This window comes from Geotrypetes seraphini, chromosome 7 (genome assembly GCF_902459505.1).
Source record: "Geotrypetes seraphini chromosome 7, aGeoSer1.1, whole genome shotgun sequence".
Taxonomy (NCBI): domain Eukaryota; kingdom Metazoa; phylum Chordata; class Amphibia; order Gymnophiona; family Dermophiidae; genus Geotrypetes; species Geotrypetes seraphini.
The window spans coordinates 65,389,820-65,413,499 of NC_047090.1; the positions used below are offsets into that span (position 1 = coordinate 65,389,820).

The 23,680-nt window shown below is 45.5% G+C and overlaps 1 protein-coding gene across 1 annotated transcript in view; it reads left to right on the forward strand.

Annotated features, from left to right (window-relative positions):
- Positions 1 to 10,790, forward strand: part of LOC117363881 (NADH-cytochrome b5 reductase 3) — a 133,175-nt gene extending 122,385 nt beyond the window's left edge. Inside the window, exons 8-9 of the mRNA XM_033952390.1 lie at positions 3,086 to 3,185; positions 9,756 to 10,790. Of these exons, the coding sequence (XP_033808281.1) occupies positions 3,086 to 3,185; positions 9,756 to 9,928 (273 nt within the window). The 3' untranslated portion in view covers positions 9,929 to 10,790. The remainder of the gene's footprint in view (positions 1 to 3,085; positions 3,186 to 9,755) is intronic.
- The last annotated feature ends 12,890 nt before the right edge of the window (positions 10,791 to 23,680 follow it).

Genomic DNA, 23,680 nt, shown 5'->3' on the forward strand with positions numbered 1-23,680 from the left:
ATTTTGGGATAAAGGTTGGAAGGCAGGGAGGGGGGCATGAATGCAACACGGGAGGAAGGGGACACTAACTTGGGACGTAGAAAGGAAGGAATAGAAAGGGAGAATTATTGGGCTTCTGTGTGTGAGTGAGAGATGATGCACATGGGAAAAGGAAAATTGTGCATACAGAGAGGAGAGGGAGATGCATGGCGGGGAGAAATATTGAATGTAATGGTGGAGAGGGAACAGAGGGACAGATTGAAGGGGATAGTAAGGGGAGGAATGTTAGACCTAGCGATAGAAGGAGAAATGGGCATGGAGCTGATGGGCAGTGGTGAAAAATGCTTCACATGATCCAGGGGATGAGTGAGGAGAAATGTTGGCTATGGCAGTAGAGGGGATGGGAGAGATGCCTGGATCTCTCAAGACAGATGGACAGTGAGAGAGAGAGGGAGACTTGTTGCCAAGAGGAGTGAAGGAGACAGGAAGAAAAGTTGCACTCATGGAGGGACAGAGAGAGATGTTGTTTGGTGAAGGGAATGAGGTCCGGAGGCAGAAAGAAAGAAATATTGGATGCACTGTCGGAAGGAAGTGCAACCAGAGACTCATGAAATCAACAGACAGCAAAGGTAGGAAAAATGATTTTATTTTCAATTTAGTGATCAAAATGTATCGGTTTTGAGAATTTATATCTGCTGTCTATATTTTTCACTATATTTGTCTATTTTTCTATAGTTGTTACTGAGGTGACATTGCATATTTTAAATTTATCTGCCTCTTTGAAAAAAAAAACCCACGAATCTAAATAATTAATATTTTCTCTGTGTACAGTGTGCTTTGTGCTTTTTTAACTTTGTGGTTACCATTATATATTAAGATTATATTGTGTGTATATGAAAAATGGATGGAAGAAAAAACTTGGTTCTTTTTGTTACATAGAGCACTTTGGACCCTAGTTTGATAGTTTGATTACAAAAGTTAGATAGCTCTAAGTCTAATAGATGCTGGCATTGTAATCTCAAAGCAGGGACCCTAGATCATTTGATATTTTATTGTCCCTGTATCATGGCCTTTTGGAAATCAATTTGGTCTCAAATAAATTATTTATTAGAAAACCATGTAGCATTATCATATGATACAATTCTGTTTGGTATGTCAATGAGAACAAAAAGTCAAATTTCATCAAGCAATAATAAACTTCTATTGATTATGACAGGAGTCGCCATGAACATATCACCAGTAACTGGAAAAATTACAATAATCTTAGCTAAACATTCTGGTGGAATTCGTTGGGCCACATTTACAAAATGGAAAGAACAATTGCTATACAGAAAGGGAATTATAATAATTTTAAAAAGATTTGGGGGCCATTGACAAATTATTGTAATGATTAGACATCATTTTCCACTGACAATATATTTATACATAGGGGGGATGGTATAAAGTTCTATTGAAGGTTTAATCAATAGATAAAAATACAATATTTATATGATATTTTTGATTGAAATTTTTGTAGGAAGGGTGGGTGGGGAAGGAATAAATTTATGTATTTACGATGACAATAGAAAGAAATTCAAGTGATGTGTAAAAGTTTTAAATGATGTAATATTGTGTACTTGTAAGATGAAAAATGAATAAAGAATTTGGGGGGAAAAAAAAGAAAAATGGATGGAAGAAATTGCATTACAATTAGTACTATTATTATGGGGTGGGTCTGGGGCGGAGCTTGACCAGGGGTACTCGGTTGGTATTTGTTAGTCTTAAGGGGTACTTGGCTTGAAGAAGTTGAGAAACACTGTTGTAAACCGCTTGGATGTTATGTTCTATTAAGGTAGGATATCAAATAAATGAAACTTGATAGAAGAGTGAAATTGGATAGCAATGTATGAGAGGGTACGAGGGACACTCCTCCCGAAATGCCCCGTTTAGCTTTGGTCATTCAGCGGCACTATGAAGGCCTAGGCCATTTAGAAATACGTCCAAAATCCATTTTTAGTATCGGCACTTGGACGTATTTGGGAAATGTTCATCCAAGTGCCAACTTAGGCCGGTTTTTGGACGTTTTTCTCTTGATTATCAGCCCCTTAGCCAATAGGGAGAGGAAGAGATAACGGTTACTGCGGATGGGCCGACTAGATGGGCCATTTGGCCTTTATCTGCCATCATGTTTCTATGTTTTTCTCTGTACACGTCTGTCTCTTTATGCTCTGATCTGTTTTCTGTGTATGATACATATCTCTCTCCCTATCTCTGCTCTGGTTTCTTTTTCTGTGTGTGTTTTTCTCTGTTTCTGTGTGTGTCTACTTATCCCTGGGTTAGGTAACATGGAATCTTGGGATTCTGCCAGATATTTGTGACTTGAATTGACCACTGTTAAAAGCAGGATACTAGGCTACATGGACCTATTGATCTGACTCAGTATGGCTTGTAAGAGAGCTATGTAGGGGAGATTGGACAGTAGAAATGTTGTGCCACATGTTCTGTCTGGGTTACTGTGTTCTGCCTGTCATTTTGACCTGGTTATTCCATCTCATAACATTTTACAGCATGAAACATTAAGAAAAAAGTGTTTTCGCTTGTGCTGGGCGAATGGAATAAGCTCTCAGCATATCTTCCAACAACAGAAAGATTTGTGTCAGTTTAAGAAACTGTTGAAGCAACTTTTTTTTTTTTTTTTTGCCAGATGTATTATGCCTCTTAATGATGTGAACTTTTGTTGAATTGATTGGTAATCAGCTTATCTTCCCTTTTTGAAAGACTAATGTGATGAAGTTCTCATTGATATTTATCACATTGACAGTGTTTTCTATTTTTGCATTGTTTTAAATTATGTATGTGGTGGTGTGATCGACCGTGTATCAAGGTGGAATATAAATAATAAACTATAAATAAGTAGATAATACAGAGGGGGGAGAAGTTTCCAGTAAGGGGCAAGTAGTTCAGAATATCGGGTATATGGTGGCAGAATTAGGTAATTAGATTAAAAGTGAAAGTGGGATTTTGTTGACAATCCCAATGGTGAGAAGATAACAAAAGGTAAGTGGTTTTGAACTTCAGGTTGTTGTCAAATGTTGAGATGATACAGTTTTTGTTTCTCTTTTTCCAGACTGAAAAAGATATTCTGTTGCGGGATGAGCTAGAAGAAGTTCAGACTCAGTTTTCAAGTCGTTTTAAGTTTTGGTACACTTTGGATCGAGCACCTGAGAGTAAGAGATGGTCCATTTAAATATAATTGGCCAACCTAACTCCTACAAAAACTGCAATATTTTCTCATGAGACCACAGGTCTCTTAAGACTAGTGCTGCCCGATTCACGATTCTAATTGATTCACCAATTCACTTCGGGTGAATTGATTCAAATCGATTTAAAACAAAAAAAAAATTGGCCTCCCGATTCGGTGACTGACCCTCCCCCCATCGCCACCCCAAAGCAGGAGTGGCAGCGCTACCTTTTGCTGGCCGGCCGCTGCCACTCCTGCTTTAGAGGGGGAGGGTCAATCGGGAAGTGCTGGTATCCAGCTTTCTCCCCTAGCCTTCCGTGCATCCAGGGCCAGATTAAAGGTAGGCCCAGGAAGCATGTACCTCGGGCCCGAGGAGTTCAGGGGGGCCCAATGCGCTGCTACCATGATATCACATCGTGCCTGGGGTTAGGAGGCTGCAGGCGACAGTGATGGTTTTGAGTACATCTTCCCTGCCTCAGCAGACAATGTTGCTGTTGGTGCTTGCCTGTACCGTGGCCCATCTGCTTGTGGCCCACCCGCCGGCTCCATTTAATTCTGTTCGCTGCCGCTGCTCCAAGAGAGCCAAGTGCGATTGCACGCTGCTAGCCCATAAGCCTTCTCTCTGTCAGAATTGACGTCGGGGGAAGACTTATGGACCGGTGGGTTCTATCGCTGCACGCGCTTAGCCCTTTTGGAGTTGCAGCAGCAGGGTGGGGGTTTAAATGGAGTCAGCGAGTGGCAGTAGGCAGGGGGTGAGTGGTGGGAGGCAGAATTAGTGGCGGGTTGGCTTGGGGGAAGGTTGGCAGGCTTCAGGGGGAGGAAGGGAGGATTTTGTGTGGATCCTGCAGCTCTTGCCATGAGATTAGACCCACAGCAGCACCAAATGAAGTACAGTATATTTAAACATTTCTTCTGCTGCCATCATACTACTGCACGATAAAATAAAAAAAAGAGAGATCAAGTGTAGGCAGCCTTAATCAGCCTGAGAGGAGAGCTGAGGTGGAGGAGGCAAGGAGTAAAGAGCCAATAGGAATAGGCTGTGAAAAAGTACTGAACGAAGGATGGGAATGAGAAAGGAGACAGGAAAAGAAATATAGGGTTTGGAAAGATGATAGAGTATTTCGAGAGAGGGATGGAGTGAGTAGAGAAAAATGTCTGGTGGGCGAAAGGGACAGAAAGAGAACAGTGAAGTGTAGAAGTAGAGAAGCAAGAAGGGGAAAAGAAGTAAATAAGAAAATGGGTAAATGCGGGCAGGGCTTGGTGGGGTAGCCTGGACAGGAGGCAGGGCATGGTAGGGTGGGGCAGGGGGGCGGAGGGTTACAGGGGGTCCAGTGGAATTGTGTGCTTAGGGGCCCGCAATGAATTATTCCTGCCCTGCGCACATCCATTTATTTCATTTCAGCAGTCTGCAGAGAGGATCGCTTGTGCTAGCGATCTCTGCAAGCTGCTATAGCCCTTCGGAGCTGTTTCCTCTGCCGCGATCCTGCCTCTGATGTCAGAGGAGGGGCAGGGCCGCGGCAGAAGGAAGACAGCTCCGAAGGCCTATAGCAGAGATTGCTAGCACAAGTGATCCTCTCAGCAGGCGGCTGAAATGAGGTAAATGGATGCACGGGAGGTCAGGGGTGCAGTCCTTCGGGAGTGCTGGAACAGGCCTTCAGGGGGGACAGGCAGGCCTTCAGGGGTGGGGGGCCCTGGTGTAGAAGTAAACAGAGGGAGGGAGGGAAGGGATGGAGTTCAAAGAGATGTGCATATGCCGGACTTTGGGGGGAAGAAATAATGGGTTTAAAAACAGAGGCGAGGGAGAGAGATGGTGGACAATGGGATTTAGGGAGGGAAGGAACAGAAAAGGAGAGAAGATGGACACAAGGAATGGTGTGGAGGGGGAGATAGAGATACTGGATATGAGAGTAGTTGGGAAAAGAAAGGGAGAGATGGTGGACCCTGGGGTGGTGGGAAAGGAGGGAGAGATGCTGATGAAAGGGTAGTTGAGAAAAGGTGGATCTGTGGAGGGAGACAAAAAAAAGGAAAGATGCCAGACCTCCGGGGGAGGGAAGGGAAACGGAAGGGGAGGACAGAGATGGAAGATGGATGGTTAACAGGGATAAAGAAGGAGACCCTGGCAAGCAAGTTATCAGAAGACAACCAGAGCCTGGGACCAACAAGATTTGAATAATAACCCGAGAACAAAAGGTAAAAAAAAATAATTTTATTTTCTGTTTTGTGATTACAATATGTCAGATTTGAAACGTGTATCCTGCCACAGCTGGTGTTAGACCACAAACGTGAGCTAGGATTTAACAGAGAAAGGAGATATCTTTTTTGTTTGTTTATTTTGTTTACACCACAGCACCAGTGTGGTTAGGAGAAGGCAAAGGGGGTGAAGAGGCTATAAAATAAACCCACCAGGATGTTTAAAAAAAAATCAAAACACCCAATTGGGCAGGAAAATCAAATCGAATCAAATTTTTTTTCCTGAATCGGGCAGCACTACTTAAGACTAACATTTTTAACATGGTACCATTATTCTTGTTTCTATGTATTAAATTTAGAAAGAGAAGTTGGGCAAAATAAGGACAAGGCGTTTAGGCCTAGATTCTCAAAACAAAATTAGCATGTAACACAGTTGCTAAACCAGTTCCAGCTGGTTTAGCCTGTATGCATTTTAGTGGCGGATTATCAAAACCACTTAGGCGGTCTTTTGCGAGCTTTCTAGCAGTCTCCATCAGTGCCATGCAAAAGGGCTTTTCAGTATTCAAACAAGCACTCCGGTGAATTCTTAAACATCGCAGAGCCATTCTCCAAGAGCGGCATTGACTTTTAGTGACAAAAATCAGCATTTGGTCCGGGGGTGCCAGTACAGTGCCAGCACTGTTAAAAGTGTGTATTCTGACTGTGGCTAATGACAAAAAATAAAAATTACAGGGGTTTTTTTTTTTGTTGTTGTTTTTTTTTTTAAAGTGGGAGTAGTAAAAGCACGCTTTTTGAGCATGTGCATTATAACCCCCCCCCCCTCGGCAGCGGTAGGTATGCCCAATCTCTCCTGCCGCCAACCGACACAACCCCCAACTCTCCTCGGCAGCGGGAGAGATCCCACGCTCTGCCATTGCCATGCCATACCCCCTCCCCCCCGTGCCTCTGAGGGACCCCACCCTCTACCCCTTATCTTTCTTTAGATGGCTGGCTGGAAGGATGCCTACTCCCTCCTGCCAGCTGGCCTGCCTCTTCAAAATAGGATGCACCAGGGAGGAAGGGGCCTGGGACTCTGATTGACCCAGATTGGTTAAGGCTCCTATATGAAGGGCCTTAACCAATCTGGGCCAATAAGAGCCCCAGGCCCCTCTCTCCCTTGTGCATCCTATTTTGAAGAGGCCTAAGGCTCTGATTGGCCCTGGTTGCTTAAGGCCTTCCTATGGGTGGGCTCTTAGTCATCAGGGCCAGTCAGAGCCTTAGGCTTCTTACCGATGCATCTGAGTAGGGGCTTAAGGCTCTGATTGGCCCAGATTGGTTAAGGCCCCTCCTATGAGAGGGGCCTTAACCAATCTGGGCCAATCAGAGCCTCAACCCCTCCCCATTGCATCCCAGGATGTACCGGGGAGGGGAATGCCTAATTTTAAGAGACGAACCAACTGGTTGGAGGGAGTAGGCATCCCTCCTGCCAGCCATCTATAAAGAAAGATAAGGGGGAGAAGGTGGGATCCTCGGAGGCACGGGGGGAGGGGGCATGAGAGCATGGACATCTCTCCCGCTGCCGGAAGGGTGTGTCAGTTTGCGGTGGGAGAGAGTGGGCATCTCTCCTTCTGCCGGAGGGGTGTGTTGGTTGGTGGTAGGAGAGATGGGTATCTCCCACTGCCAGGGGGATGGGGGGCTGTTGCTTGGCGGCAGAAGAGGGTTACTTGCGGCTCTTTTTATTTTATTTTTTGCCTTTATTCAGTGCATGTTACCATCACTATCACCAGTGATGGGCACATGCAAATTTAGCGAATCTTCCCTATTGTCCGCCAACCTCATTTGCATGACAGATTTTTTTGAGAATGATTCGCGTTTTTTAAATCGCTACAAGAACGCCTGCGACAGTGCCCTGTCAGTATTTAACACCAATTTTTGAGAATCTGGCCCTAAATATTTGGCTACATTGAAAGTTGAGTGTGCTAAATTCATACAGAAAAGCCAAAGAATGACTTAGGATGATGTTTACTAAAGTGCACTAAGCCAGTCCTAGGGGCAAACCAAGCCAATTAAGTTTTCAAGATATCAACAATGAATATGCATGAGATAAATTTGCATGCAAAGCCTCCTGCAGATCTCTCTCTCCCCCATGCCTCTTCATTGTGGATATCCTGAAAACCCAATTGGCTAGGTGTGCCCTGAGGACCAGGTTGAGAAGCACCACTCTAAGCAGTTAGCAGGGGACTTAATACATGCTAAATTGTTAGAATGGACTTGCCCCAATTGCTACTGCATTCTAAAACTAGCCAATACTGTAAATATTCCACACTAAAGGAGGAAGTTATTAACATGGGCTACCATTAAGACAGGTTTAGCGTAGAGAATGATGCGGGGGAAAAATTTGTCCCTGCCTTATGACCACCGACCCTGTCCCTGCAACCACTGTCCCCGCCCCCATCCCCGTCACATCCATACAAGCCTCAGTACTGCAATATTTAGCTTATTCCTTCCTTATAAATCAAAGTTGAACTACAGAAAGAGATGTTCAGCTGGCAGGGCTTTGTTTATAAATTTTTATCAATATAACTAATATACTACTTTATCCTAAAGCAAATAAAATAAATATAACTTTTTTTTTTTCTACCTTTGTCTGATTTCTGCTTTCCTCATCTTCTCCTCGTTCATTTTCTTCCATCCACTTGTCGTCTGCCTTCTCTGTCTCTCTTCCATATGCTCTGTTACTGTGCCTCTCCCTTCTATCTCTCCCTCCACCCCCATTCCAATTGGTCTGCCACCCATCTTCTTCCCTCCGCTCCCTCCATAGTCTGGAATTTCTCTCTTCCCCGTTTCCCTTCAGCGTCTGTTCCTCCCCAGCCCACCTTCCCCAGTTCCCTTCGGCGTCTGTTCCTCTCCAGCCCACCTTCCCCAGTTCCCTTCGGCGTCTGTTCCTCTCCAGCCCACCTTCCCCAGTTCCCTTCGGCGTCTGTTCCTCTCCAGCCCACCTTCCACAGTTCCCTTCGGCGTCTGTTCCTCTCCAGCCCACCTTCCACAGTTCCCTTCGGCGTCTGTTCCTCTCCAGCCCACCTTCCACAGTTCCCTTCGGCGTCTGTTCCTCTCCAGCCCACCTTTCCTCCCTTTCTCTCTCCCTGCTTCTTAACTTCGCGGCAGGCAATTTTTCTAAAAGTGATTCCTACCTGCAGCCGGAGAATTGAAATCACGTGTGGCTGCAGGAAAGGTCATCTCTGATGTAGCTTCCAGTTGCATCAGAGATAACCTTTACAGTAGCCACATGCAATTTCAACGCTACGGCTGCTGGTAGGAATCACTTTTAGAGAAATTACCTGCCACGAAGGTAAGGAGCAGGGAGGGAGATGCTCAGGCGGCGGCGATAGGGCTAAGGCAGTAGCGATCAGGAGGGAGGGAGATGTTTGGGCAGCGTTGGCGATCGAGTGGCGGCAGCTATCAGTATGGAGGGAGGGTGCGCAATCGGGGACTGTGCACGTTCCCTCCCTTCACTGCGGAGACGAGGCCATTCACCGCTTCACAGGGCGGTGCATGGCCTTCTCCCTGTACCCATGGCGACCACTTCTTTTCTCCCCCGTTTCAGCGGGTTACCCGTGGCTAGCTGCAGGTAACAGCCACCGTATCATTCTCTAGTTTAGTGCAAGTCATGCTATTTCAGCATGGGGGTCTCATTGCATAAAATGGGACCCTGTGCTATAATAGCATTACTTGTGTTAATGTCTTAACCTTAGCCCGCATTGATAATGCCCCTCCTACCATCACCAAATGTTTAGCTTGGGTTGGGATGAGTTATGGGTTATAATAAGGTGTGTTATATTAACAGCATACTGTCAGGTCTGCCAGTAACTCCTTGGAGCAGGTGTATGTGGATGCACATCATTTTTCCTAGGGTAATATTATAATATCACATAGAAATAGTGCCTTAATGGCATTTATTTATTATGGCCCAGATTCTCTAAACAGCGCCTTAGTGCTGTTTAAAATGCTACATAAAGAAACTTTCACAGTGCCTAAAGGTGCCTAAAAAAACAGCGCTGGAATCGCACCTAACTCCACTGAAGACATGGTTAACACCAGAAGGGACATTAGGTGCCGATAGGAGGCACCTCCGGAGACACAATTCACATCAAAGGTAGGCGTTGGAAATATAGGTCTAGAAAATCCTGATTTACATTTCTGGCACCTATCTTTGTTGGAGCCACGATTCATTAAATGGTGCTGTTGCGAGATTAACACGCAATCAGCGGCCACCTTCCCTGCCTAGGTGCCTTGTTCTAAAATTTTCTTCTAAATGGGGGGAGAAAAAGAAAGTGCAATAAAAGGCCTTGAATCAACTGACACTTTTTTCCCCCCCTCTCCTGTCTAGAATGGGATTACAGCCAAGGGTTCGTGAATGAAGATCTTATCAGAGACCACATGCCATCACCCCAGGATGATACTCTTATCCTAATGTGTGGCCCACCACCTATGATCCAGTATGCAATAACACCCAGCCTGGATAAACTGGGCTATTCTCAGCACATGAGATTTGCCTACTAAGGAAGGAAGCGGCTTAACAGCTGTAATATGGTGTATTCAGAAGTAAAGGTCAATAGGAAACGCTTGCAACTGTTGGGAAGCACGATCATATGCACTGTGCTGAGGAATTATAATGATAATGAGCTACAGATTAGCCCCCAACTCATAGCAATTTGAAAACAAGTGTTTTTATAAATCTAATTATGTTTTGCAATATTTTTGCCTACGTACCAATTAAAGAGTGAACCAAAACCATGTCCCAGTGAAGCAGCTGTGCACTTAATTTTCCAATGCACAGTTCTTTCAACCAATTGCACTAAACTACATCTTAACTACTTACACGAATTTGGGTGAAAAGTGTTGGCACAAATTAAACAACATTTAACCTGAAGGGTTTCAATGTGCTTAGCTTGTCATTGCAGTATACTAGCAAATTATTTCTCCACACTATATGCTTATCTTTTATTACACTACTTTTTAATATACTATATATGCAGTGCATACCAACTTACTTTGCTTTTGTCAAATCGAGGTTCTTGTGTAGGATCCAAAATGGCTTCCTTCTGTCGTGAGGCAATATGAAAACAATTAGTGTTATGTGATGACAGTTGTTAACTGTTTATGATGAAAGCAGTGGTGTGGCTTCTACAGTAAATGCTATTTTATTATACAAACCACATTTATATTTTCCTGTTTTTAAAGTCTGACAATGTGTAAGAGAAAAATATGCTGACTAACTTGCAAAATATTTGCTAATACCTTATATTGGAGGAATATTCTCTTTATTACTGTTCAAGTTTCAGCATGCTTCGCTCTTTATTTTATTTTTTTTTTTTAAGCACAAGATTGTGTAGCTTCCCTATAAAACCAGAAATCTGTTGTATCCTACAGCTTATTTTTTAGATGGTTGCAGGTGTAAATTGAGTTTTTCACCTCTTGAGCAAGATGAAATTTTGATGAAGGTGATGGATTTTTCCATCTGGCATTAATACGTTTGGTCTTTCCTTTACATAACCTGCATCTTTCCCTCCTTCTGCAGTCAGACAGTTTGTTTTGTGTAATTTTATACCAGCTGAAACTTGCAAGTGTGCAAACTGAAGAAATGTGGAATAAGAGGAGACTGGTTAGAGAAGAGGGGTAAGAGCCAGGAAATCCAGTTCAAATCCCACTGCCATTCCTTAACCCTTCATTACCTTGAGTACAAACTTAAATTTTAAATCGTATGTGCTACCTACTTTGCCTGAAAGTAACTCGCCTTAAACAGAATGTCTGAGAAAGGCATTAGCAAAATCCAAGAACATCTCTATTATTAATAAAGTATACAGCAGAGGACAGGGGAAAGATTGACTGTTAGTGCTTTTCTCCCAAGACAGCAATGATTTTAATATTTAGTCTGTTCTTAACATTAAAGGTAATCTTTTTCTGTATATGGATCAAGTTGATGCAGTAGCTCTACTTCAGTCTGACACCAGTTATCAGTCAAGTGCTAGAAGAAACTGGCTTCTTTGTTCTGGTGCTTTTCTATCTGAATCCAAACACTTGTCTTAAAATGGCAGTTTATTTTGCAATAGAAAGGGAATTCTAAAGGACTGAAAGTTAACATACCGTGTTTAAGTTTGCTGTGGGTAGAAGGACAGCTAATTAATGTAAGAAAGAAAGATTGCCAATAGCCCTGGGTTCAACTCCCTTTAGTATCATCAATGGATCATGTTTGTAGGATATCCTTAAGGAATATACATGAAGAGATTTACAAATCTGCCACCTCCATTATATATAAATATCTTTCTCTTGCTTGTTCGTTTGGGATATCTTAAAAAGCTGTACCCGTTAGTGGCCCTGAAGACTGGGAGCAAAGACCAAGGGCTTATTGTGTAGAAATAGATGTAGGTAGATTAGGGAATGGTCTCTCTCCACCCCTGTCCTCAAACTAGACATGTACCTAGGGCCCAAATGTTTAGGAGGGACCCTCTCAGATGTGCCAGTTCAGTGACTCCCAAAGCAGAGCTTCTGGAAGAGGGGGGTAGGAATCAGAGCCCTGACTGTCCCCAGAGGCTAATTCTCCCCACTCCCTGTTTATTTCCCTTTAGTCAGTAGGAAATGTTGGCAGGCAGTACTGCTTGCTTGTTTTTCTCTACAGTCAAAACCCTGCAGGATCCCCATTTGTGGGACTTTAGACATGTCTATATTACAAGAGGAATCCAATATGCCTTTTTGTCCAGGATCCATCAAAGGTTAATATCACTCTGTCCGTCCTGTTCTTATTTTAGTGGGGTTAATTCTATATAGTTTTTTAAAGTGCTTTTTCCTGTTGAAATTTAAAGTGGAAAAGACCTCAGGCACCCCTATCCCCTTTTTTATGAACCCATAGCGTGGGTTTTAGCACCAGCAGCGGCGGTAACTGCTCCGACGCTCATAGAATTCCTATGAGTGTCGGAGCAGTTACCGCTCCTGCCAGCGCTAAAACCTGCGCTATGCATTAGTCAAAGAGGGGGCAAGTTTGGTAAATAGTGACATACCAGATCTTTCTGAGGCTTTTCCTTTTTAAATTTCTCTTTTCATAAGGAATATTTGGAAAATTGGGTGACTTAATTTTTTTTTTTTTTAATCCAGAGCTATATAGAATCACTTAAATTTTTTGTATAATTGATTTTTCATTTAAACTTAAGATTCCATAAATAGTCTTCCATTAAGTTGAATTATATTGCAGTTTTCACTTGGGATATTTTTGATTATTCAATTAGAATAGTGATTATCTTACCTTTTGTCCCTTTTGGTGCAGTTATTACATCTGTCCACACTTAAGGATATATCCCAGCTGCCAGCCATTGAATAAGACCATTTATATAAAATATCAAAAATCAGAATGGGATCTACCTGAACAGCAGAAATGAAGCCAGTTGACAACCTTAACTGTACTTGCCCTATTTTGGCCTGCAGTGTGGGTTTCCTTTTTCCTGTTAGAGTATGGAATTGCCTGACTGGCTTCTGTAACTGTCTGCAGTGGGGCCTCTCTGGCTTTCTGAAAGCAAATCTTGCAAATTAGACAAAGACTTTTTCTGGCTTTCGATGACAGTTTCTTCTCTGTAATACAGGAGCAATTTAAATGAACCCCCTCAAACAAGTAAGGAAGCATTCAGGGGCATTCCAACCTTCTCAAACAAGTATGCATTATTATCCCAGGACAAGAAGGCAGGTATTCTCACTAGTGGGTGATGTCATCCGACAGAGCCCCGATACGGACATCTTGCAAGCATGTCTTGCTTGAAGAAACTCAGAAGTTTCGAGATGCCCGCACCGCGCATGCGCCAGTGCCTTCCCGCCCGATGCTTCGGGCGTGTCTCCTCAGTTCTTTTTCTTCCGCGGAGCTGAGAAGTCTATCTTCAATTTGCGCCCATTGAATCTCTTTTTTTGCCGCGGGTTGAGTTCTTTTGGCTCTCCTGTGCATTTATTTCTTTCTTTGATTTCTTTAAAAAAAAAAAAAAAAAAATTTTTCCTTCCGATACCGGGTCAGCCACGTGGCTGGGGCCCCGCGCCTTCGACCTTGCGGCGGAGCTTTTCCGGCCTATGTCCCGGCCGATTACCGGTTTTAAAAAGTGTAGCAACTGCCAGCGCGCGATTTTGCTCACGGACCCTCATCGACGCTGCTTACAGTGTCTGGGACTGGATCACTTCCCGAAATCGTGCCGGCCTTGCTCCACTCTGACGGCGAGAGCGTTTAAGCGCCGCTGTCTGCTGTGGGAGTCCATGTTCAAGATGGAAGCTTCATCGGAACCTGCAGCATCGACATCGACGGGTGCTTCGACTCCTTCCGCGAAGCCCTCTGCCTCCCCGGCTGCTTCGGGCCTCCTGAAACCGGCATCGTTCACACCGGTTTCGGCCCCGGCTTCGGCGCCGGTGCCTTCTTCCGTCTCCTCGGAGCAGGTATCGACCCCGACAGTTCCACCGGTGGTGCTCAAGGTGCCGAAGACTGGCAAGCAGAAGCACGCAGCACTGAAGGAGCACGGAGACCGTGCGGAAGGGCCCCCTTTTGGTGCGGATCCCTCCATATCGGCTTCGTTGCGGTCCCTTCTGGAGGCTCAGTTCGTGGAGCTCATGCAGACCATGGGGCCTCGGCTGATTGCCACCATCCAGGGTGACCTTCCAGCTTCGGCTTCGAGGGGCGGACCGCCCCCCCCCCCTCCTTGCCGCACGACCTCGTTGCTCGGCGAGGAGGAGCGGCGAGCGGTGTCCGGGTCCTCGAGGAGGTCCTCCGTTAGCGCTATACCTCCTTTGGAACCGAGTCCCTCGAGGAGGGCCTCCCTTAGTGATATGCCTCCCTTGGAGCCCATCCCCTCGAGGAAAGCCTCGTTTAGTGACCTGCCTCCCTTGGAACCGATTACTCAGCCCCATGACTCAGTGTGGCGTCCACCTTCGGGGCCACCCAGTCCTGGGCATAGCAGGAAACAGGACAAGTTCTTCCGAACCCCCTATCAAACCTGGGCGGCATCGGGGGAGGTGCCGACTCTTCCGCCTCTGCGATCGACGGCATCGAGTCCAATCTGCTCCTTGGCGGCGTCTGAGCCGATTTCTCACAGACGGGCTCGATCCCCTTCCAGGCATCGGGAGGGGCATCGATCCAGACATTTTTCGAAGCATTCCTCTCGGCACTCGACCGTCTCGCCTCAGAAGAAATTGCCTCGGTTGGGGTATGCTGCTTCGACTGGGTCTCCTCCTCCGGGCCCGGAGTTCGAGGACCCTGAGGTTTTCTACTCGTCCTGTTGCTCGCAGGCCTCTCTGGAGCCTGAAGCCTCTTCTTCTTCTAGTCCGTCTCGCAGACCGGCGACGGCGGACCAACTGTCCTTTTCATCGTTCCTCAGGCAGATGGCAGATGACATGGACATTACTCTCGATGCTGGGTCTCGATACTCCAAGGAATACCTCGATACCATGCACTTGCCTCGTCCTCCGGCAGAGTCCTTGCGGCTTCCCCTGCACAAGCTCCTCGACCAGACCTTCATGCGATGCTTCGAGTCTCCTTACTCTATCCCTGCGGTCCCTGGCAAATTGGATGCGCGGTACCGCACGGTGCATCATAAGGGCTTCGAGGGTCCTCAGCTTTCTCACCAGTCCCTCCTGGTCGAATCCTCGCTCAAGCGGTCTCATCCTGGCCAGGTCTATGCTTCAGTGCCTCCGGGCCACGAGGGCAGAACCATGGATAAGTTTGGTCGACGCATCTATCAGAATTCGATGATGTCGTCTCGGGTCCTGAATTACAATTTCCACTTTGCAGCCTACTTGGAATTTTTTCTACCTGTGCTTCGGAAGTTCACACCGTACATCGAGTCCCAGGCTAGGTTTGAGTTTTTGGAAGTGGTTGCTTCGCTGTCCCAACTTCGGCTTCAGTTAATGCAATCTGCCTATGATGCGTTCGAGCTCTCAGCCCGAGCGGCGGCCTGCTCGGTGGCGATGCGCCGGTTGGCCTGGTTGCGGACCATTGATATGGACCCGAATCTTCAGGACCGCCTGGCGAACGTTCCGTGCGCTGGGGTGGATCTTTTTGACGAATCCATCGAGACTGTTACGAAGAAGTTGTCTGACCACGAAAAGTCCTTCCAATCTATCCTTAGGCCGAAGCCTAAGCTTCAGCAGTCTCGACCTTCTCGTCCGCCGTTGATTTATCAGCGGCGTTATCAGCCGAGGCAGACTCCACCTGCGAGGCAACCGGCGAAGCGTCAGCCTCCCCAGAAGGGTCAGCCTAAGTCTCAGTCGCCTGCTGTCCCTAAGACCACTCAGCCTTTTTGACTGTCTCGTCGAGGGCATAACCAACCTCGTTCTGCCTCCCCTTGTTTTTCCCATCGGAGGGCGCCTCCATCATTTTTATCATCGCTGGGAGGCCATAACCACCGACCTCTGGGTCCTTACTATCATCAAGGAAGGATACTCTCGTCATTTCCATCGGGTCCCTCCGGACCACCCTCCAAGAGAGTATCCTTCCAACTTGACTCAGACCGCCCTTCTTCTCCAGGAAGCTCAGGCTTTGCTCCGGCTTCGTGCCGTGGAGCCGGTCCCGACGGACCAACTGAACCAGGGGTTTTACTCCCGGTACTTCCTGGTTCCGAAGAAGACGGGCGACCTGCGACCCATTTTGGACCTCAGAGCCCTCAACAAATTCCTAGTCAGAGAGAGGTTTCGCATGCTGACACTTGCTTCTCTCTACCCTCTTCTCGAGCAGAACGACTGGTTATGCTCTCTGGATCTCAAGGAGGCCTACACTCACATACCCATTCATCCGGCCTCCTGCAAGTTCCTCAGATTTCGGGTGGGACATCTACATCTGCAGTATCGTGTGCTTCCATTCGGCCTGTCCTCATCTCCCAGAGTCTTCACGAAGTGTCTGGTGGTGGTGGCCGCTGCACTCCGGAACAGGGGTCTTCAGGTATTTCCATACCTCGACGACTGGCTCATCAAGGCCCCGTCAGCTCCAAAGGTTATTTCGGCGACCTTGACCACTATCTGTTTCCTGCAAAGTCTAGGCTTCGAGATCAATTTTCCCAAATCTCATCTGCAGCCTACCCAGTCCCTTCCCTTCATCGGGGCGGAACTGGACACCATTCAGCTTCGAGCATTCCTTCCTCCTCAACGCATGGATGCTCTTCTTCGTCTCTGCCAGTCTGTGTCTTCTCGCCAGTCCATCTCAGCGAGACACATGATGGTTCTCCTAGGCCACATGGCCTCTACAGTTCATGTGACACCCTTTGCCAGGCTCCATCTCAGAATTCCTCAGTGGACCCTAGCTTCTCAATGGACTCAAGTGTCAGACCCGTTGACTTGACACATCATAGTCACTCCTGCTCTTCGGCAGTCTCTACTTTGGTGGATGACCTCTTCGAATCTATCCAGAGGTTTGCTGTTTCACACTCCTCCTCATCAGAAGGTTCTCACAACCGATTCCTCGACCTATGCCTGGGGGGCTCATCTGGATGGGCTTCGCACTCAGGGATTCTGGACCAGTGCGGACCGCCTCCACCAGATCAATCTTCTGGAGCTCAGAGCCATCTTCTATGCTCTTCAAGCTTTTCAACATCTGCTTCACGACATGGTGGTTCTCATCCGTACAGACAACCAGGTCGCCATGTATTATGTGAACAAGCAGGGGGGCACGGGATCGGCCTCCCTCTGCCAGGAAGCTCTCAGAGTCTGGGATTGGGCAGTTCGCCACAATGCCTTCCTCAAAGCTGACTACATTCAGGGGAAGGACAATGTCTTGGCAGACAACTTGAGTCGTCTCCTCCAGCCTCACGAATGGACTCTCCATTCCAACCCCCTTCATCAGGTCTTTGCACAATGGGGGACGCCTCAAATAGACCTCTTTGCGGCACCCCACAACTTCAAGCTGCCTCAGTTTTGCTCCAGGATCTACACTCCTCATCGCCTCGAGGCAGATGCCTTTCTGCTGGATTGGGGGAATCAATTTCTGTATGCGTTTCCTCCATTTCCTCTCATTCAAAAGACTCTGATCAAGTTGAAATCAGCCCAAGCCACCATGATTCTAATAGCTCCTCGGTGGCCCAGGCAACCTTGGTTCTCCCTTCTACTTCAACTCAGCAGCAGGGAGCCATTCCTTCGTCCAGTGTTTCCTTCTCTGCTTACTCAGCATCAGGGATCTCTACTTCATCCCAACCTACAGTCTCTCCACCTGACAGCTTGGTTCCTCTCAACATAACTCCCCACCAGTTTTCCCAGGTGGTGAGGGATGTCTCGGAGGCTTCCAGGAAGCCTGCTACTCGTCAATGCTACTCCCAAAAATGGACTAGATTTTCTTCATGGTGTATTTCCAATTCTAAGGAGCCTCAGCGAGCCTCCCTATCCTCTGTTTTGGACTACCTTTTACATCTGTCTCAGTCTGGTCTCAAGTCGACATCTATACGAGTCCACCTGAGTGCTATTGCGGCTTTCCATCAGCCTCTACAAGGGAAACCTCTCTTTTCTCATCCTGTGGTTTCCAGATTTATGAAAGGACTTTTTCATGTCAATCCTCCTCTCAAACCGCCTCCGGTGGTTTGGGATCTAAATGTTGTCCTTTCTCAGCTTATGAAACCTCCTTTTGAGCCTCTGAGCAAGGCTCCTCTAAAGTTTCTCACTTGGAAAGTGTTTTTTCTGGTGGCCCTCACATCTGCTCGCAGAGTCAGTGAGCTTCAGGCCTTGGGGACGGACCCACCTTTTACAGTATTCCATCATGACAAGGTGGTCCTCCGCACTCATCCGAAATTCCTACCTAAGGTGGTCTCTGAATTTCATTTCAACCAATCCATCATGCTTCCAGTGTTTTTTCCAAAGCCTCATTCTCATCCTGGAGAATCAGCTCTGCACACTCTGGACTGTAAACGTGCTTTGGCTTTCTACTTGGATCGCACCAAGCCATACAGAACTGCTCCTCAACTTTTCGTCTCCTTTGATCCAAACAAGTTGGGACGACCTGTATCGAAGCGCACCATCTCCAACTGGATGGCGGCTTGTATCTCTTTCTGCTATGCCCAGGCTGGATTACCCCTTCCCTGTAAGGTCACAGCCCATAAGGTCAGAGCAATGGCAGCCTCTGTAGCCTTCCTCAGATTGACACCGATTGAGGAGATTTGTAAGGCTGCCACTTGGTCCTCGGTTCATACATTCACCTCTCATTATTGTCTGGATACTTTCTCCAGAAGGGATGGACAGTTTGGCCAAACAGTGTTACAAAATTTATTCTCCTAAGTTGCCCACTCTCCCACCATCCCATTGAGGTTATCTTGGAGGTCACCCACTAGTGAGAATACCTGCCTGCTTGTCCTGGGATAAAGCAATGTTACTTACCGTAACAGTTGTTATCCAGGGACAGCAGGCAGCTATTCTTACGTCCCACCCACCTCCCCTGGGTTGGCTTCTCTGCTAGCTACCTGAACTGAGGAGACACGCCCGGAGCTTCGGGCGGGAAGGCACTGGCGCATGCGCGGTGCGGGCATCTCGAAACTTCTGAGTTTCTTCAAGCAAGACATGCTTGCAAGATGTCCGTATCGGGGCTCTGTCGAATGACATCACCCACTAGTGAGAATAGCTGCCTGCTGTCCCTGGATAACAATTAAAAAGCATCAAAAAGCAATGGTAAGTAACATTGCTTTTTGATGCATCTCTAGGAAAGCATGCTGACAAATTAAAATGCCTTTCCAGAAAAATCCCTCCCCTCCCACTATACTCCACAGCCTTTTGTCAACCATAGAATGGGCAGAGATGTGGAGAAAGGGGAAAAGAAAGCAATTCCCAAGTATTTTCATTTATTTTTAAAATTTATAAACTGCTTAAATCTAAGCAGTGTACATATCAAACATACATAATTAAAAATAAACAAAATAATAAGTAGTTATAGAAATACAGGAATATTAATAATAGGTGGTAACATTTCAATAAAATACTATCATAAATTTAAATCATTGCTCAACTTTTCTCTACCCTTAAGATTGGAAACCACTGTAACTAAGAATCTAATTTAAAAAAGCATCTACAAATAGTTGTGTTTTTTAAGAGTTTCTTAAGTCATGATTCCTACATAATTCAAAGTTCCAGGGAGTTCCATAATTTTTTTTCCATCTATAGAAAACATAGCAATCTTTGATCTGACATAATGAACCCCATCTTCCATCATGCTAATTATTATTACTGTATTATTATTATTATGTTTATTAAAAGTTTTAACCACACTTCGGTTTGCCAACAGCACTGTGTACAAAATATAAAAACAGAAAAAGAAAGGCAAGCCATAAAAAATAGGAAAGCAAAAGAAGAACAGTAAAGAAAGAACAAAAGAAAAATAAAATAAATATAATTAAATCTAAATAATTAAATCTCAAATAAATAAATATATTTAAATCTTGTTTAAATAGTTGCCAGAAAACAGGATACAGGATAATGTTTATAATTTACAAAACATTCTCATAGAAATGCTAAACCAAAAAGATGCACATTCAGATCTCAGTTTTCTCACTGGTCGGTAAATCTTCCACAGATTTTGAAAACATAAAGGAGCAGCCTCTGCTGAAAGTGGAAAGTGCATGTCCCGCAATGACACTTTTTACAGAACATATCACTCATTTTAGCTTGGAAAATATTTCCATAGTCAAGCTTCTATGTATCTTCCCCATTTTTTTTAAATTTTTTTATTAATATAATGTAATTTTACAAGCTGATTCTGAGGTCCAATTTTTTCAAAAGAAACATTTTGAATGCAGGTAGAATATTGCACTTAGAAGGAAGAAGTCTTTGTCAGTTATATAAATTCCTTTGGCTAATTGTTCATTATTATCAGTGCCTTTCCATTAGGTAAGTACCTCCATTTTATAAAACTTCAAAATGAAACAACAACCCCCCCCCCCCCCCACAAACAAACCCTGACTGCAGTATAGAGTTATGGTAGAAGAGGAGTGTCTGCCAGTATGTGTGTGTTCGGAGGTTGTGACTTAGGAAGTGTGTAGGAATGTGGCTTTGTAAAACAATGTTTCCTATCACTGCCTGTTTATACTCTACGTCAAACTGCTGAAGGGTTAAAGGGAAAGGAGCTTTGGGATTAGGGTGCTGTTGACACTCCAGAGCCTCTAGCCTCCTCCTATAGAAAGCAACAGCTTTTCTTTTCTTTTTTTTTTTTTTAAGGGGCCATGCTCTGAAAATGCAAATGTAATGTTTCTACTTTTCAGATATTCCTATTTATTGTTTTGCTGCATGCCAAATTGTTTTCGCTGTTCCTCTTTTTGGAGAGTTGTTTTTCAAATGGAGATACAGGGATCCCTTATACAAACATAATTGTTTTCAATATTATGTATGTTGGAAACCATACAAAAGCTATTAGGGCAGAAAAAGCCTTTGACAAGTGACGTACATATCAAGATATTGTAGGGACAACTTTATGTGTTTCTGTCATTTAGAAGCAGCTCTTCTAATGGTACAGTCTTATTGTGGCACTTGTAGGGGGTGGGAAAGCAGGCTGCCAGAGGCTCAATTTTATAAACAGGTGCTCTAGTAGTACCATGTGTTTTACAGCAGGTCCAGTGCAATGGGACCGATTTACTAAATGTGCATTAACAGCACACACTAATGAATCTAGCCTATAGAAGCTATGCATTCAGTTTCTACCTGTATTTGGGACCACCATGTCAAGAACTACTGAGTCATCCAGTCTGCCCAGTTAAGGCACTTATCTTTGTAACTCTTGATTTGTGCAATTTATTCCTTTCAAAGAGGAAAGGGGATGGGACTTAATATACAGCCTTTCTGTGTTTGCAATCAAAGCTGTTTACATATTATATACAGGTACTTATTTAGCACCTGGGGCAGTGGAGGGAGTTGAGTGACTTGGCCAGAGTCACAAGGATCTGCTGTGGCCACCTTAAGAAGAAGAATCATATGGTGTTTTGAGTTGAGCCATACAATGTTTGATATCCATCCTTTTGCTTTTTAGGGAATGTATAGACCATCTAACTCAGGGGTCTCAAAGTCCCTCCTTGAGGGCCGCAATCCAGTCGGGTTTTCAGGATTTCCCAAATGAATATGCATGAGATCTATGCGCATGCACTGCTTTCAATGCATATTCATTGGGGAAATCCTGAAAATCCAACTGGATTGCGGCCCTCAAGGAGGGATTTTGAGATCCCTGGTTTACAGGCATAACTGCAACAAACAGATTGGTATCTACTAAACCAGGGGTAGGCAATTCCAGTCCTCCAGAGCCACAGGCAGCTCAGGTTTTCAGGATATCCACAATGAAAATTCATAAACTTTATTTGTATATACTGCCTCCATTATATGCAAATTTATTTTGTGCATATTCATTGTGGATATCCTGAAAACATGACTGGCAACAGAGTACTCCAGGGCTGACATGAGAAACACTGTACTAAACTCACGCTTAGAATTAGTTCTGGATTATCTTAATAAACCCAGAGTTTTAGGAGAGGAGGTCCAGTGGTCTAAAATTTATTGAAGTAGTGTAGATATGCTTATGAGATTATTTTTTCCTTTAATGTTGAACAGCATGGTTGATACCAAGTGCAGTCATCCCATTAATTTGGCCTTTGTGAGTGAGTCATCAGTATAAGGGTGGATCATATCTGTGGTCTTTTGTGGTGGTCTCCAAGTTCTTTTGAAAGAGGGTGGAGGAAGTCACCAATGCAAATTAATAAAATTTAAATGATCCTTCTCATTCTTCATGAAACTTACCCCCTCTTTTATGAAACTGCAATAGCAGTTTCTAGCGCAGAGAGCCGCACTGAATGGCCTGCGCTGCTTCCGACGCTCATAGGAACTCGAGCAGTGGGAGCAGCGCGGGCCATTCAGTGCAGCTCCCCGCGCTAAAAACTGCTATTGCAGTTTCATAAAAGGAGGCCTTAGTCATTTCCCCCTTTCCCAATGAAGAGCTTTGAACCTCCAAGCAGTCTGGTTTTCAGGATCTCCTCAATGAGGACACTTCAGTACAGCCCTGGTTTCACGCAGCAAGAGTTCACAAATTCTGCAGCAAATGTTTCCAAAATTATATAGCAATTATTTAACAGATTATGCATAAAGATCTCCCGGTAGACAAAAAAAAATCCCATTTTTAAAAAAATTTCAAAAGTCAAAAAAGAGATGAGAAATATTTTATTTAACACTAATAATTTAAAATGTGCAATATGTACTCTGTTTGAGTTGGGCTAAACATAGCAAGGATTATCCCAGGACAAGCAGGCAGCATATTCTTAACGTATGGGTGACGTCACCGACGGAGCCCCGGTACGGACACTTTTTACTAGAAAGTTCTAGTTGGCCGCACCGCGCATGCGCGAGTGCCTTCCCGCCTGACGGAGGAGTGCGTGGTCCCCAGTTTCTTAGTTTCCGCGGAGCGAAGAAGACGCATGTGGTTTCAATGGCCGTTCAAAACATCCTTTTTGCCTTCCCGCTCGCGTTTTTTTCTCATTTTTTCTCTTTTTCCCACTTCGGGTTCTCTTTTTTCTTCGATTCAAAAAAAAAAAAAAAAAATCTCTCGATTTTCTCTATTTTTTGAAACCGGCCCCAGCGGGGCCTGTTGTCACCATACAGGCCTCCGGTTTTGATTTTGCGGAGGCCATGTTTCCCTTCATGCCCCATCAACCGGGCTTTAAGAAGTGCCAGCGGTGTGCACGCCTGATCTCCCTCACTGAGCCACACAATTGGTGCCTACAGTGTTTGGGTCCAGAGCATCGGGCTGACACCTGCACCCGCTGTGCCACTCTTAAGAAACGCACTTTAAAAAATTGGCAGATCCAGCAGAACATCCTTTTCGGTACCGGATCTGCTATGGAACCTGCCGCGACGTCGACGGTACCGCAAAAGACGACACCGACCACTTCGACGCCCGATCCTTCCTCGGGGTCGCTGGCACCAGGTAAGCCGGCTAAGAAGCCTTCCACCTCCCTTGAGCGCCCACCTGCCACAGTGGTGACGCCGGTCCTCCCGGCCTCACGCCGACCCCGCAAACGCTCCGCCCCGATCTCGGTGAGTGCCTCGTCATCGGCCTCCTCGTCGCCGGGGCATTGGAGCAGCACCTATGGAACAGAAAAAGAAAAAAGCGGTACCGGTGCCACCCCTGGATGACCGCATCGCGGCCATACTCCAAGACAAATTGCAGGAACAGCTGCAGCAACAACTCCAGCACCTGTTACCGACCCTCTTGGCACCACTTCTTTCGGTACCAGACCGGCCCGAGCCTCGCACCATCCCACCGGTGTCCACCCCCTCGGTGCCACTCAACACTTCCAT